The sequence below is a fragment of the Peromyscus eremicus genome, chromosome 7 (assembly GCF_949786415.1).
Source record: "Peromyscus eremicus chromosome 7, PerEre_H2_v1, whole genome shotgun sequence".
In the NCBI taxonomy this organism is placed as follows: Eukaryota; Metazoa; Chordata; class Mammalia; order Rodentia; family Cricetidae; genus Peromyscus; species Peromyscus eremicus.
Window position 1 is genome coordinate 93,556,219 of NC_081422.1, and position 12,422 is coordinate 93,568,640.

At 49.3% G+C, this 12,422-nt stretch overlaps 1 protein-coding gene across 1 annotated transcript in view; it reads right to left on the reverse strand.

The window, feature by feature from the left end:
- The window catches only part of Esyt3 (extended synaptotagmin 3), a 30,568-nt gene that overhangs the window by 2,302 nt on the left and 15,844 nt on the right, over positions 1–12,422 (reverse strand). The window contains exons 9-21 of the mRNA XM_059269080.1: positions 11,720–11,890; positions 10,939–11,021; positions 9,367–9,415; positions 8,807–8,896; positions 8,228–8,290; positions 8,084–8,146; positions 7,557–7,625; positions 7,132–7,218; positions 6,288–6,437; positions 4,485–4,978; positions 3,766–3,864; positions 3,163–3,294; positions 1,253–1,358 (exon numbers count right to left, since the gene is read on the reverse strand). Coding sequence (XP_059125063.1) covers positions 1,253–1,358; positions 3,163–3,294; positions 3,766–3,864; positions 4,485–4,978; positions 6,288–6,437; positions 7,132–7,218; positions 7,557–7,625; positions 8,084–8,146; positions 8,228–8,290; positions 8,807–8,896; positions 9,367–9,415; positions 10,939–11,021; positions 11,720–11,890 — 1,656 coding nt within the window. The remainder of the gene's footprint in view (positions 1–1,252; positions 1,359–3,162; positions 3,295–3,765; positions 3,865–4,484; positions 4,979–6,287; positions 6,438–7,131; positions 7,219–7,556; positions 7,626–8,083; positions 8,147–8,227; positions 8,291–8,806; positions 8,897–9,366; positions 9,416–10,938; positions 11,022–11,719; positions 11,891–12,422) is intronic.

Consider the following 12,422-nt stretch of genomic DNA (forward strand, 5'->3'; position numbering starts at 1 on the left):
ACACACACACTCTTATATATAATTGTACCCATACATGCCCCGTTTCCCTCCTCTAGCTCCCACTAGAGCACTGCCATATGTCCACATCCCAACTTTATGTCTTTTTTTTTTTTTAAATAACCCACTAAATCCAATTAGTGCTGTTCATATGTGTATAGTATGGAGCAAAGGCAACCTACCAGTGGCCATGCCCCCAAAGAAGAATGAGTCCCCCTCCCCGAGCAGTATTGACTGTCAGTAACTCCTCAGCTGTAGGTGGAGTTATCTGAACCCCTCCTCCATCCATCCATCAGGGTATTTTCCTTCATCATGGAGCCTTTCCAGAGAGAATGCAAGCACTGGCCTCGGTGTTCTAGAAATAACTATTTCTACCCAGCACTAGGCAGGCAGAGGCAGTGGAACTCTGTAAGTTTTGAGGCCAGCCAGGGCTACGTAGTGAGACCCTGTCTAAAAAAAAACCAAAAAACAAAAAACAAAAAGCTGTTCCTGTTTGGAACACAAATTTAAGATATTCAAAGAATTAGTTAGATATTTTAACTTTCAAGTTTATTTATAAACATTATAAAAAAGAAAATGTACCCATAAAAATGAGCATAATACCATCTGCTTCATAGGCAGAAACTGTCAGTTTCGTAGAAGTAGGAGTTACAGAGATGAATACAGAAGGTAGTTATTAAACGTAACTACAGGGACTGGAGAGATGGCTCAGTGATTAAGCGCTCTGGCTGCTCTTCTAGAGGTCTTGAGTTCAGTTCCCAGCAACCACATGGTGGCTCACAACCATCTATAATATATGATGTCCTCTTCTGGCATGAAGGTATACATGCAGAGCACTCATGCATAAAATATAAATAATAGAAAAATTTTTTTAAAATGTAACTACAGTACTGTATGAATGCCATGGAGGAGTCTTCTTGGTACATTCCTGGGATTATATTTCCTCCTATTTTAAGTGAAATTCTGTTAACATAGAAACCTTGATCTAATGCAATCCAAGTTTTATTTAGTGATCTATTTATAAAAATAATAGGTAATACCAGAGTAGATGCCACATACTTACAGAATATTGAATTTGGATATTCTCAAGATTGTTAAAATAATGTCTACACATCAGTTTACATTTCTGTGTTAGGTTGGAAGCATGTGAAAACAAAGTCTTTTCAAGGAGGCTATCCCTCCTTACGGTCAGCTCTAGTAGGAGCTGGAATGATTCCATCAGGTGTTAGGACACAAGGAAATGACAAATACTTACTTTCCCCAACTCCTTTCTTCTGTGTGAGCCAAGAGGCCTACTGTTCTTCACTGCAACATCCAGTGACCTCTTCTGTACTTCTTCCATGGGAACAAAAAATTCAAATCTTTAAAAGCCAAAACATTAAAAATGAGATTTACATGTAGTCACTTTTGTTGAAAACATAGTGTTTCTTCCACTTCCCACTGAAACCAGAGCTGTCAATGTTTAAAAGTGACAGAATCAGCACTGGCTCCTAGGCTCACGGTACCTGTCATCTAAATCCATGAAGTGTCAAGAGACTGCCTGTGAGGAGCCTCCGAGATGGCTGTTTGGAGTGTGTTGTGTCCCGAGTCTACACCAACTGCAGTTTTACTGCTCTCCTCATCTGCACCAGCCAGAGGACCGCCTCACCCCGCTCTTCTGACAACAGAGGGCAGGATGCTTATGAGGTAGACTTGCTGGAGTTGCATGGAAAATGACTGCATCCCTCAGAGGTCTGTGTACCAGCCTTGTCATAAACAGCCTCCTCAGAAAGGCACCTGGAACCTTACTTATTTCTAGGTTTCTGTTTAGGGTAGGGTTTACTCACTCTGCCTTCAGATAACCCTGGCTTTCATCTTGTAATTTTTAGAGAATGACTAACAGATTGTCTTCATAGTCAGATGTTCCCTCTGTGTTCTTTGTAGCCATTTTAACATCTTTGTATAAGTCTTTCACAGCTCTTCAAGGCAGTGCCCACTTATATGGCTATGGATGGTGTGCCGGGCATAGTATTCAGTGAATGTTGGATGAGCTTTCTTGCAGTCTTTCTTGATGAGGATAGACATAGACCAAAGAGGACTTGGTTTCACCCTTTCAGAGTAGTTATGATTGATTAAAATAAGAGAAAAACAAGTCATGTTCCAAACCTGACTACAAATGTCTTGTCTTAGGATCGCAAAGAGGAGGAGACCAAGAATACAATGGTTCAGTGGTTAAGAGCACTTGCTGCTTGTGGAGATTTGACAGAAAATAGCCCCCAAAGGGAGTGGCACTATTAGGAGGTGTGGCTTTGTTGGAGGAAGTGTGTCACTGTGGGGGTGGGCTCTGAGGTCTCCTATCTTCAAGTTACACCCAGTGAGACAGACCACTTCCTGTTGCTTGTGGCTCAAGATGTAGGACTCTCAGATCCTTCTCCAGCACTGTGTCTGCCTGCACACCACCATGTGGCACCATGATGATAATAGACTGAACTTCTGAAAATGAAAGCCACCTCAATTAAATGTGCTCCTTTATAAGAGTTGCCGTGGTCATGGTGTCTCTCTTCACAGCAGTAAAAACCCTAACTAAGACACTGCTCTTGCATAGGACTGAAGTTCAATTCCCAGCATCCACATCAGGTGGCTCAAGAGCATCTATAACTGCAGCTCCAGAGGATGCAACACCCTCTTCTGGACTCTGCAGGCACTACTACAGATGTGGAAGACACATAAATAAAAAGAATTTTAAAGCAGTTGCTACCACTGGACTCTATCATCAAAAGCAAGAAATGTGCTGAGAGTCTGCCTCTCAGTTTGTCCTTAAAGATGTAGACAAAGAGAAAGGATCTCTTTTGTCTGCCAACTGTTATGTTTCAGGAGGGAAGACAGGCCAGGGAGCTGAGAGTGTGTACTATTCCACCACTGGGAACATCTTAATATTTATCCTCTTAAGAACAGCAAATGTGAGCAGCTTTGATCCCATTTTTGGATAAACTACCCTAGCAGCCCTTTTTTCCCCACTAAAAAGTATATAGGGGCTTCGTGAGGTCAGACCACATTGTCCTGTTCAGCTCAGCCCCCAGGTTTCCCCCACCTCACCCCTGATCTGGCAAGCTCCAGCATACTGCCAGTGTTTGGTACACAGTACTATGAAAATAGGTGAGGTCTGCTAAGCCCTGTCCTACTCACGTCTCATCAAACAGAGGCTCCAGCGTCTTCCGCTTTACTGAGGTCTTCTTCCGACTTGCCCACCTCCTTTCTGGCAATAGGTAGATTCGAACATAAGGATCAGCTCCACTGCTGGTACACCGTGTCAGGTTTCTGATGTGCAGAGAAAAAGGGTCCCTAAGTACTCATTTGGGAGAAGGCTGTGCCAGCCACTGGGCTGGAGGACTAAAATCCTCTGTACTCAAAAGGCAAAAGCCAACAGAGTTGAAGGACAAGATATCAGCCATGGTTTTGTTTTTGAACACACACATTTTTGTGCTGTCTGGGATAGAGCCAAGTTCTTTGTACCCAAGGAAGTTGGGGGTTCCTGCTTAGGAAGACCTACTTGCCATTGGCCACCCCAAGACAGTGGTGAGTCTGAGCAAAGCCCTTGGCTTTTCAGCCCATCAGCACCAACAAAGAATGGCCACTCAACATACCCCTTTGGGGATTTTTGCCCCCAATGGCCTGTAGGTCCTTAAATGACATTTTGGAGTACATGGCTCCTGCCCTCACCCTAAGCAGCCCTGCCATATGGTCACCTGATACTTCCAGAGGCCCTCCCTGGTCCCAGAATGTCTTTACCTGCACCTGTTGATCAGCACCCTGAGACAGTGTCGAAGACACACATAGCGCACTGTGAGCTGAATCTCACCCAGCTGTCGCTGCCTAGGATCCCCATCTCTGTGGGGGAAAAAAGGGCTTGTCACAGTAAGAACTGTCCCTCTCCTTCACCTGAAGATGGAGAAGGATGTTCTATGTGAGGAACACAGACTTGTCTGGGTCAATAATTCTCTTCAAGGTTCCATCCAGCATTCAGTGTAATTGTCCTACTTCTCAGCAGAAAGCATAAATAAACCCTGGAATGGACTGGCCCTTATGTCATGATTGCTTGTGGGGCTTTAGGGAATTGGGATTTTATAATGGTCTCTTCTGTCCTGTAGGGTTATAATGAAGATTTAATTAAAACAGATAACATGCTAAGTCCATAGGAAGCACTTAATACATGGCACTTATTTAAGTCCACATTTCTAAACTCTTCATGTTATCCCACTGTACTCAGAATTCAGGAAATGTTTCCATGAAAGGAATCTTAACAACTGAAGTCATTGTGTAGCCAGAGCTGTAGGCAACAGAAGGGCTCTCGCCTTCATCCTGTGTTCTTCCTATTAGTCCAAGCTGTAAAGACATGTTGTGAGAAACCTGAACTTGCTCAGGTCTGTAAGTTCCTATCTACTCTTCCATCCAAGGGCCTACTTTTCATGCAAGTTATATTAGAAAAGATCAAGCAGAGAGATGCATACTCAATGTTGAAGCTGACATCTGTCATGTCAAAGCAGGAAGAGGCCAGGGAGTTGAGTGAGGACATGCTGGGAGCCAGCCTTGTTGGTGGCCATGCGAATGGGAAGGCAGGGCGGCTCATGGGTCTGGGTGACTTGATGGGCCCTGGAGAGTGGGGGCCTGGGACAGTCAGGAAGATGGTAGCTGGGGTCCTCTTCTTCCCCATGGACTCACAGAGTCCTTGGGCACTGTCCTTGCCTTTGGGCTCCAGGCCTGTCTCTTGGGGCTCAGGCTCACTGGCTGTGGTGGCAGCACTGGTGGTATCAGTGCTCTTGGAGGCTCCCTTGATGTCAGAGGCGAGGTCCGAGGCACATGTCACATCTGCAAGGCCTTCTCCCTGGGCTGGGGCTTTGGGACCCTGGTGGGTGGCCACCTTCTTAATGAACAGCGGGCCTTTCTTTACAGCATCAGGTCCAGTATATGGGCTTCCCAGTTCTCGCTCCTCCACACGTAAGAACTGGAAGCAGATGACAGGGTTGTTTGTAGGCGGGGCCTACCACCTTCCTCCTTCCCCTTTCTTCTCAGCTGTCAATCAACAGGCCCTTTCTAGGAAATTCTGTTTCCAGAAATGAATATGGGACTGAAATCTCTTCAGTAAAAAAGTAATCTAGAATAAAAATTCCACTGAGCAGCAAAGACCAATTAACAAGAGGTATCTGTCTCAGCTTGTATTCCAGTTAGAGGGAAAGTCTTCCCCAAACTACCATCTATAGGACCATCCTCAAGAGTTTCTAGTTCATATTCAGACTACCTATGGGGTTTAAACCCATTAAATTAACATAACAATGGATCTAGATTTGTAGATACTGTGGTACTCTGCTGGAGACAAAGCTAAATCTCCCCAGCAGAGAGCAGCCTTGATCTAGGCTATCAAGGGACACTGATCACATTGATGAAAGCCACAGAACAGTCACTCTGAAAACACAGACAAGAGCTAAGCAACAACATTCATTGCCAAGATCCTTTTGTGGATCATAGTGTAAAGACTGGGTTGTGGTTGTAGACGATGTGACTCCCTCAAACCTTTTTATGATGTCACGTTATTTATCTAACATGGAAAAAGCATTTTACTCCCAAACTCCCAAAATCTTCAGACAACAGAATTAACAGATTACAATGTAAACATTTCAAAGGACTAAGAATAGAATGGGAATGTAGACATGAAAAAGACCAGGTGGATTTGGAAGAGAGGAAATTAAAGATGGAAAAACAATCACTATTAAAATAAAAACCATACTGAAAAAGTAGTAAGCCAGACATAGCAAAAGGCAATGATAAGGAAGATGGTACTGAGGAAATTAGCTGGGAAGAGAAGGTAAAGTTGAGGCATGGGTCAAGAATAGAAGAAAAGTCTAGAATAGAAGTTCTAGAAGGAAGGATTAAACGGATGGGAGAGTCAGTGTTTGAAGCAACAAAGATGATAGCTGATACATTTTTATGAAAACATCTCTTGGCCCCAAAGAGACTGAACTTTTGGCAGACCTCACAGCAACGTTAATAATACCCCTTGAGACCATTTAAGGCTGTACTCAACCTGCTATCCTACTGTGTACTCAGCCTGTTTAAGTTTTCGTCCCTTAATGCAACGTGAAAGAAGGAACTCTCTGAGGTTATCTTTAATGCATTAACCCAATGCGTACATGAGGACATACACCTTTCTCCTGACTGCTGCAGTCAACAGATACTCAGTGCCGATACCTGTTCCACCCCAGCTCCCCGGGCCCCACCCCTACCCGCCTCCCCGCACTGTGTAAGCAGACATTTACCCGAAGCACCAGCCTCATGGAGATGAGGCTGTCCAGGCCCGAGTGATCCAGCTGGAAGCGCTGCTCCAGGGTGAGGTCAGCACAGGGCAGGATCTGGCACAGAGGAAACTCCAGCACTCCCAGAGCACACTCCAAGTCATCATCCAGCACCTGGGTAGTGGGCCAGTCACAAAACCAGGGCAGAGCTAAGCCCGCTGTGCCACCACTGCCCTCTGGTCCCAGTGAGTCTGGGCTTATTTCAATAAGTATGCAAGTATGCACTGTGGAGCAATTAGCATCTGGTGCTATTCAGCAGACGGGAATGGCAAGAGGCCAGACCTTGTACCTGCCTGGAGTCTAGGGAAGGGAGTGACGCAGAGTAGAGGTGATCATGGTCTGCATGAGGCCAGTCTGGCATGCACCCGGGCCAGCTGGGCTTTGTGCTGCTGTATGGTAGGGCGTTTAGGCTCAGTCCAGGGCTCCAAAAAGATCCCACCCATCTCCACCACGTGTAGGCCATGCGCTCTGGGGCGGATGGTTGCTTTAGCCTCTGTCTGCTCATGTGAAAAGGAGGTCATTCTTCTGCAGAGTTTCTGTAAGGGTTCGACTCTAGCACAGGACCCTCATACTATGTAACTACAGATCACTGCAAGAACTAAGGGAATTCATGGTTTGTCTTCCACAGTCTCCTTCGTGACGACCTTGGGCACCAGCCTCAAGGGGCTGAGGGTTTGTGGGGCCTCATACGCTCCCACACACTAGGGGGCTGACTACTGGTGGAACTGCCCAAGATACACAGAAAACTCTCTCCTGCCCTTGGCCTAGAAAGTTCCCAAGTGTCCCCAGAGCCCAGCTTCATGCAAACCTTCAGGCAGAGCTGCTCGGCTTCCACACTGTGCACGAAGAAGGAGAACACCTGGCTCCATACAGGGTCCTTGCTGTGGGGGCAGGTCTGAGAACAGAAAAGGAGAGATCATTTGAGGGCCGGGTTGGACATACTCTGCTCAGTGTGACCACCAGCTGCCACGCGGAGCCAGGGGACAGTCTGTGTGGCATAAAAGGCATGGCTTCAGACCCTGCCCCAAGGTAAACCCTAACTCTGCTGCCCCATCCTCGATGGCGTCACTTAGCCCTGCAGGTTTTAGATTTTGAATGGTAAGGCCACATAGGGAGGGGATTCCAAAGGCTTACTAGTCATTCAGTGTGGGAGAGTCCTTTCACTCCGCCTCTCCTAAAAAGGGGGTGGGAGCACCATTTCCTTATCTCAGGCCTACAAATGAACTGTCTTACCTTACTTGTAAAGGTCTTCTTGCCTACAGATAGCTTGACATATGAAGAAGGGTCTCTGCTGGCCTTATTCTGTAAGGGGAAACCCATAACGTTGAAAGTAACATTTTCAGGGGGGGCCCAAGACATCCCACCTTTCCCCATGCTCCCCCCCCAGGCATGTCAGTGGGTTGTAGGGCAGCCAGTGGCTCCTGTTGGGGAAAAATCTGCCTGGTGTCCAAGGCTGCAGTATGGCATGAGCACTGTGCAGGACTACCCCTGGGGAGGAACCCCGAGCTGCAGACCAGAGACCAGAACTGGAACAAACATGTCCAGTTCCACCTCCCACTATGCCCAGGCCCTCCACCTTCTGGGTCCTTTTTATGAAATGGCAACCACTCTTGCCCAAACAAGGAAACCTGGAATCCATCACTATAGGACTCCAGGGTAATGCATCGCCAAGCCTAGTACCTTGCACAGTAGACCTAGACAGGCCCAGGCTGTAGACACTTCAGGGAAAAGGAGTTAGGGTCTCAGCTGTATTCACTTACCTTGGCAAACCTGGAGAGTTTTTTGGCTCGGTATTCACCATTCAGGTAGTCAAAGGGGTTTCTCTGCAGCACAAGAATTGGGTTAAAGCAACACATGGGCATTTGGCTGGGATGAGCATAAGGCAGACGGGCACCATGACTCACCGGCAGGTTGCAGGCATTTTCTAAGAAGACCACAAGGATGGCAGTGGAGTGGCCGCCATGGTCCTGCAAACAGACACCGCCCTCACTGAATACTCCCAGAGTCGGGAGGCAGGCAGGCAGGTTTTGGAAAAGTCTACCCTAGGCAGAAGGAGGCCAGCCAGCCCTCAAGCTAACGACCCAGCTTTACGTTTTCTGAGAACACAGCTGTGGCAGGCTAGGTTACAGTTAGACACAGAGGCAGATGTCCCTATGAAACTGGGTTTCAGGCGCTGACACAGAGCTCTAAGGACTCCATCTTTCCTGAAAATGAAGTCCAGAGGCTGTTTACTGAGAGGAGCTGCCCTGGTGGAGAGAAGAGCCTGACTGACATGTTCTCGAGATGAGCAACAAATGGGGGCTCCCCCGCCCCCCCAACCCCCGCACACAGTAGGTAGAGGTGGGGTGTCTCCTTTCCTATCTCTATTTGAACCATCAGGCAGAAATGGACTCTTCCTCCTCCTCCTCTGCCTGCACACAGTAGGTAGAAGCGAGTCTCCTCCCCGAGAATCCCCTGCGAGGGGGCCACTGCCACCCACTCACCTCCATCATCGCTTCCTGGTCTGTGAGCAGTGAGAGCCACTCCAGGCGCAGGTGCAGCCTCCCGCTGGTTGTGTCGTTCAGGACAAACCACTGTGGGGCAGGAGAAGGACAGGAAAGCTCAAGGACAGACATTGCCACTGAGAGTTCGGGACTGCCTAGTTTTGAGACTAGGGAGGAAGGTTAACCAACCCCAAGAGGGCACAGCGGACTCAGCGGGACTGGCAGATGTGGGGCAGAAGTCTTACACTTGGGGAAAGGAAAACCCAGGTCCAGCCCACCTTCCTCTATAATGTGACTTCCCTTGCTGAGTTCCCTCAGTCTATGGACATTCCCCAGGGAAACGTTTTCTAACTCCAGCCCTAGGGGGCTCCCTGTAGCCATCTGGACCTCACCCAACTCTTGCCCCTGAGAATGGGTATGGGCACAGCCCTGCACAGAGGGGACTTAACACACAGGGCCAGATGGCTGAAGTGACCTGCTAGAGCCATGCACTGAAAGGGATGTCCCTGGAAAGACACACCCCCCCGTCACCCCCTTAGGGCTGGGCTAGCCACCTCTACCTCATCCACCACTCTGTTCGTCATGACATCTCCAAGGCAGATCTGCAGGCTGAAAGACAGGGAGAGAATGAGCACAGCAGTGGCCAGTGCAGGCTCCGGGGGGCCACACTGGACTCTGTCCTCAAATGACTGAATGTGGCCACCGGGACAGAGGTCTCCTTCACCCCAGGCAAACAGTGGGGGACCGACCACCTGCAGCTCAAGAGAAGGGACAGGCTAGCTAACCTTATGCTCCACTGGACTCCTACTGTGGGGAGGGAGCAGCTCCCAGCCCCAGAGGGGACAAGCAGAGGTCTGCATTCATCCCCTCTGGGTTTTTCAACAATACAGCTGTTGGCATGTGGAGCGGGGTGATTCTCCATTGTGCAAAACTGCCCATGCGTTACGGAATTTGACTTCCTGGCTGAACCTGTGCCATCCAAATGCCTGAGGCATTTTTACAGCCAGATGCCTCTCTGGCTTGAAAACTGGCAGCAGTGCCCTGTAAGTGGCACTAACTGATGATATATGTGTGAGGAAGCCAGGAACTCCCATATCACAATGTTCCCCTAGCCTTTCTGAGCCAAATCCACCCTGCAGGTCCTGCCAGCCAGAGGGAGGAGGCAGTTCCTGTGTGACTCAGAAGTGTGCACGCATTCAACATGGACCCGAACTCAGCCCTGGAAGGCAAGCCCCACTTTCCACCTGCAACACTACACAGACTGTAGTCCCACCACGAAGAAACTAGACATGATCAGCACCCGGTGGTGAGCTCTGTCTTCATTTACTTGGTCATGTTTAAACTTGTTATAACTCCGCACTCAGGGAAACAAGATGCCTGCTACAGGGGCACAGGACTCGAGTTGCTTCTTCTCCTGCCTCCTCCTCCGAGGAACGAACAGCTGTGCCACCCCCTCATGCTCCTCTACTCACAGACACGGGCAAAAATGCATGCTGGGCCCTCTTGGGGGAGGCTGGATCCAACTGCACCGTGTCCTTCCCTACTCGATAGCATACCACGATGGCCCCAGTCACTACACAAGGTCTACACCAAATTGTTTGTACAGAAAGGCAAATGTATTCAAGCATTCAGCTAGTGTCTTCCATGGGAGGGCGTTATGTGAGATTTTGGCAGGAAGTGTTTTAAGGGCTAGTGCTTTTATAGGTGGTTCCTCAAGGTGGAGCCTGTCTAGAATAAAAGACAGTGAGATTCTGCCAAGCAGCCCCCCAGGGGTCACTTCCACAGCCTTGAGTTCTGGGTATCAGCACATGGGGAGTGATGAAGGCTCCTTGAAGTGGAGCACCATCATCATGCCACCTGCACACTGGTCCAAATGGGACTCTCAGAGTGGACATGAGCCCTGGGGTCCTCTCTGTACTACCGTTCTCCTCCAGGGCCTAGGTCAGGGCTGGAGACACCTGGGGAGTTTGTGCAATGCTAGAGCAGATTGTCCAGTGAAGTCACTCTTGTCACAGCAGCCATGGAGTCAGAGGTCACTAAGCATTGAGGCCTGCACCTTCTAATTGCCCCAAGGTCTAGTCTGGTACCCCAAGCAGTGAAGAAGCCCCAAAGTCCAGATCCCCACTCCTCACCTGCCCAGGAAGTCATCCTTGTCAGTGTCCTCATCATACAGGTCCACCTCCAGGTCCTGGCCAGGCACTTCGTACACCATGAACTGCAAGGAGGGAGAAGCATCTTACCCTGCAGGTCTTGACTGCTGAATCAGACCTTACAACCCACAGACAGCCAAAGCCCAGCCTAGGACCCTGGCCTTGCGGGTGCCTCAGGGACCTGCCTATCAGGAAGCAATGCTCCTCCCCTGTAGGTGAGCAGAGAGGGCCAGATACAGCACAAGCATGCTATAGCATGGTGCCCAGAGGACACTGGCTGCCATCTGCTCTGCCTTGTGCTGTCACATTGCCCTCCCCCGGGGGCTGCGGGACATCAGGAAACTAAGCTTCCCTTTTTCATCCTGCGTCCACTGCCTGGGACCAGATGTAACAGAGCATGTAGATGGTGTTGTAAGGGAAGGAGCAGCTAGGAGGTGGTCCTGAAACATGTGTCTGACAGGCTGTGGGTTCCACCCATCCAGCAACAAAGAAGGCTGGGAGCTGTGGGAAGAACTGCCTGTACACTGTTCCTTTCCTTCCATTTGAAAACACCCAACGGCTGATTCTGGTGGGGTCAGAACAGCCTACCTGTGAGCTTGCTAGACAGGGAAGCAAGAGTCACAAAGACCTACCTGCCCATTAGCAAGTCTCTCGCCCTACCCATGGTTTCCCTATTGGGCCATGAGAGCCACTGCGCTCCTCACAGCCCAGGGTGAAGCCTGGAGACACTGGCACTTCCAAGAGGGGTCGAAGAGAAGCTCACCTCAAACACTTCATTCCAGGTGGGGTTCAGGTTCTTGTAGATGGTCCTGCTCTGACAGTGCTGCAGGCCGATGCTCACCTTGGCGTAGGGGTCTGACTTGCCTCCCAGCCCTAGGAAGTTGTCCTTCTGGGCCAGCTTCTCAGCCTCCAGCAGATGGACTCTGATCACCCCCTGAGAAACACCCAAGCCCCAGGTCACAACTGCCTCCTTGACATGCCAGCCTCAAGTCTAGGATCCCAGGGCCAAAGCCACCAGAGGTCACTGCCCCTTCCACAGTCTAGACAGAGATGGTAGTCAGAGACAACAGTGACCTAGCCAAGGCCACACAGCAGCTGGTGGCAGGGCTCACTGCTCTGCCCAAGGCTCTGGCCTTCCCACACCCTCTTCTCCAGACTTGACATGAACGGCTGCTTCAGCTGAGGGCATTTCTGTTCCTCCTTCTTTCAGCACTGCTGTGAAAGCTGTACATAAACTGACTGCTAGGGATCCTGCAGGCAGCATCCTGTGGGCCTGTCTGCACTGCTGGTAGTTCCTGTATGTATAAATGCCTCAGCCGTCACCCACCACAGGGCAGGCCCTTTCCCACACTCCCACCGTTTAAAAGAAATGGAAAACAATTGGGAAAGTCAGTTCATGAGTCTTAGGGTATGCCTCTTTCCTAGAACAATACCTTTTAGAATATCAGTTACTACATACACATTTT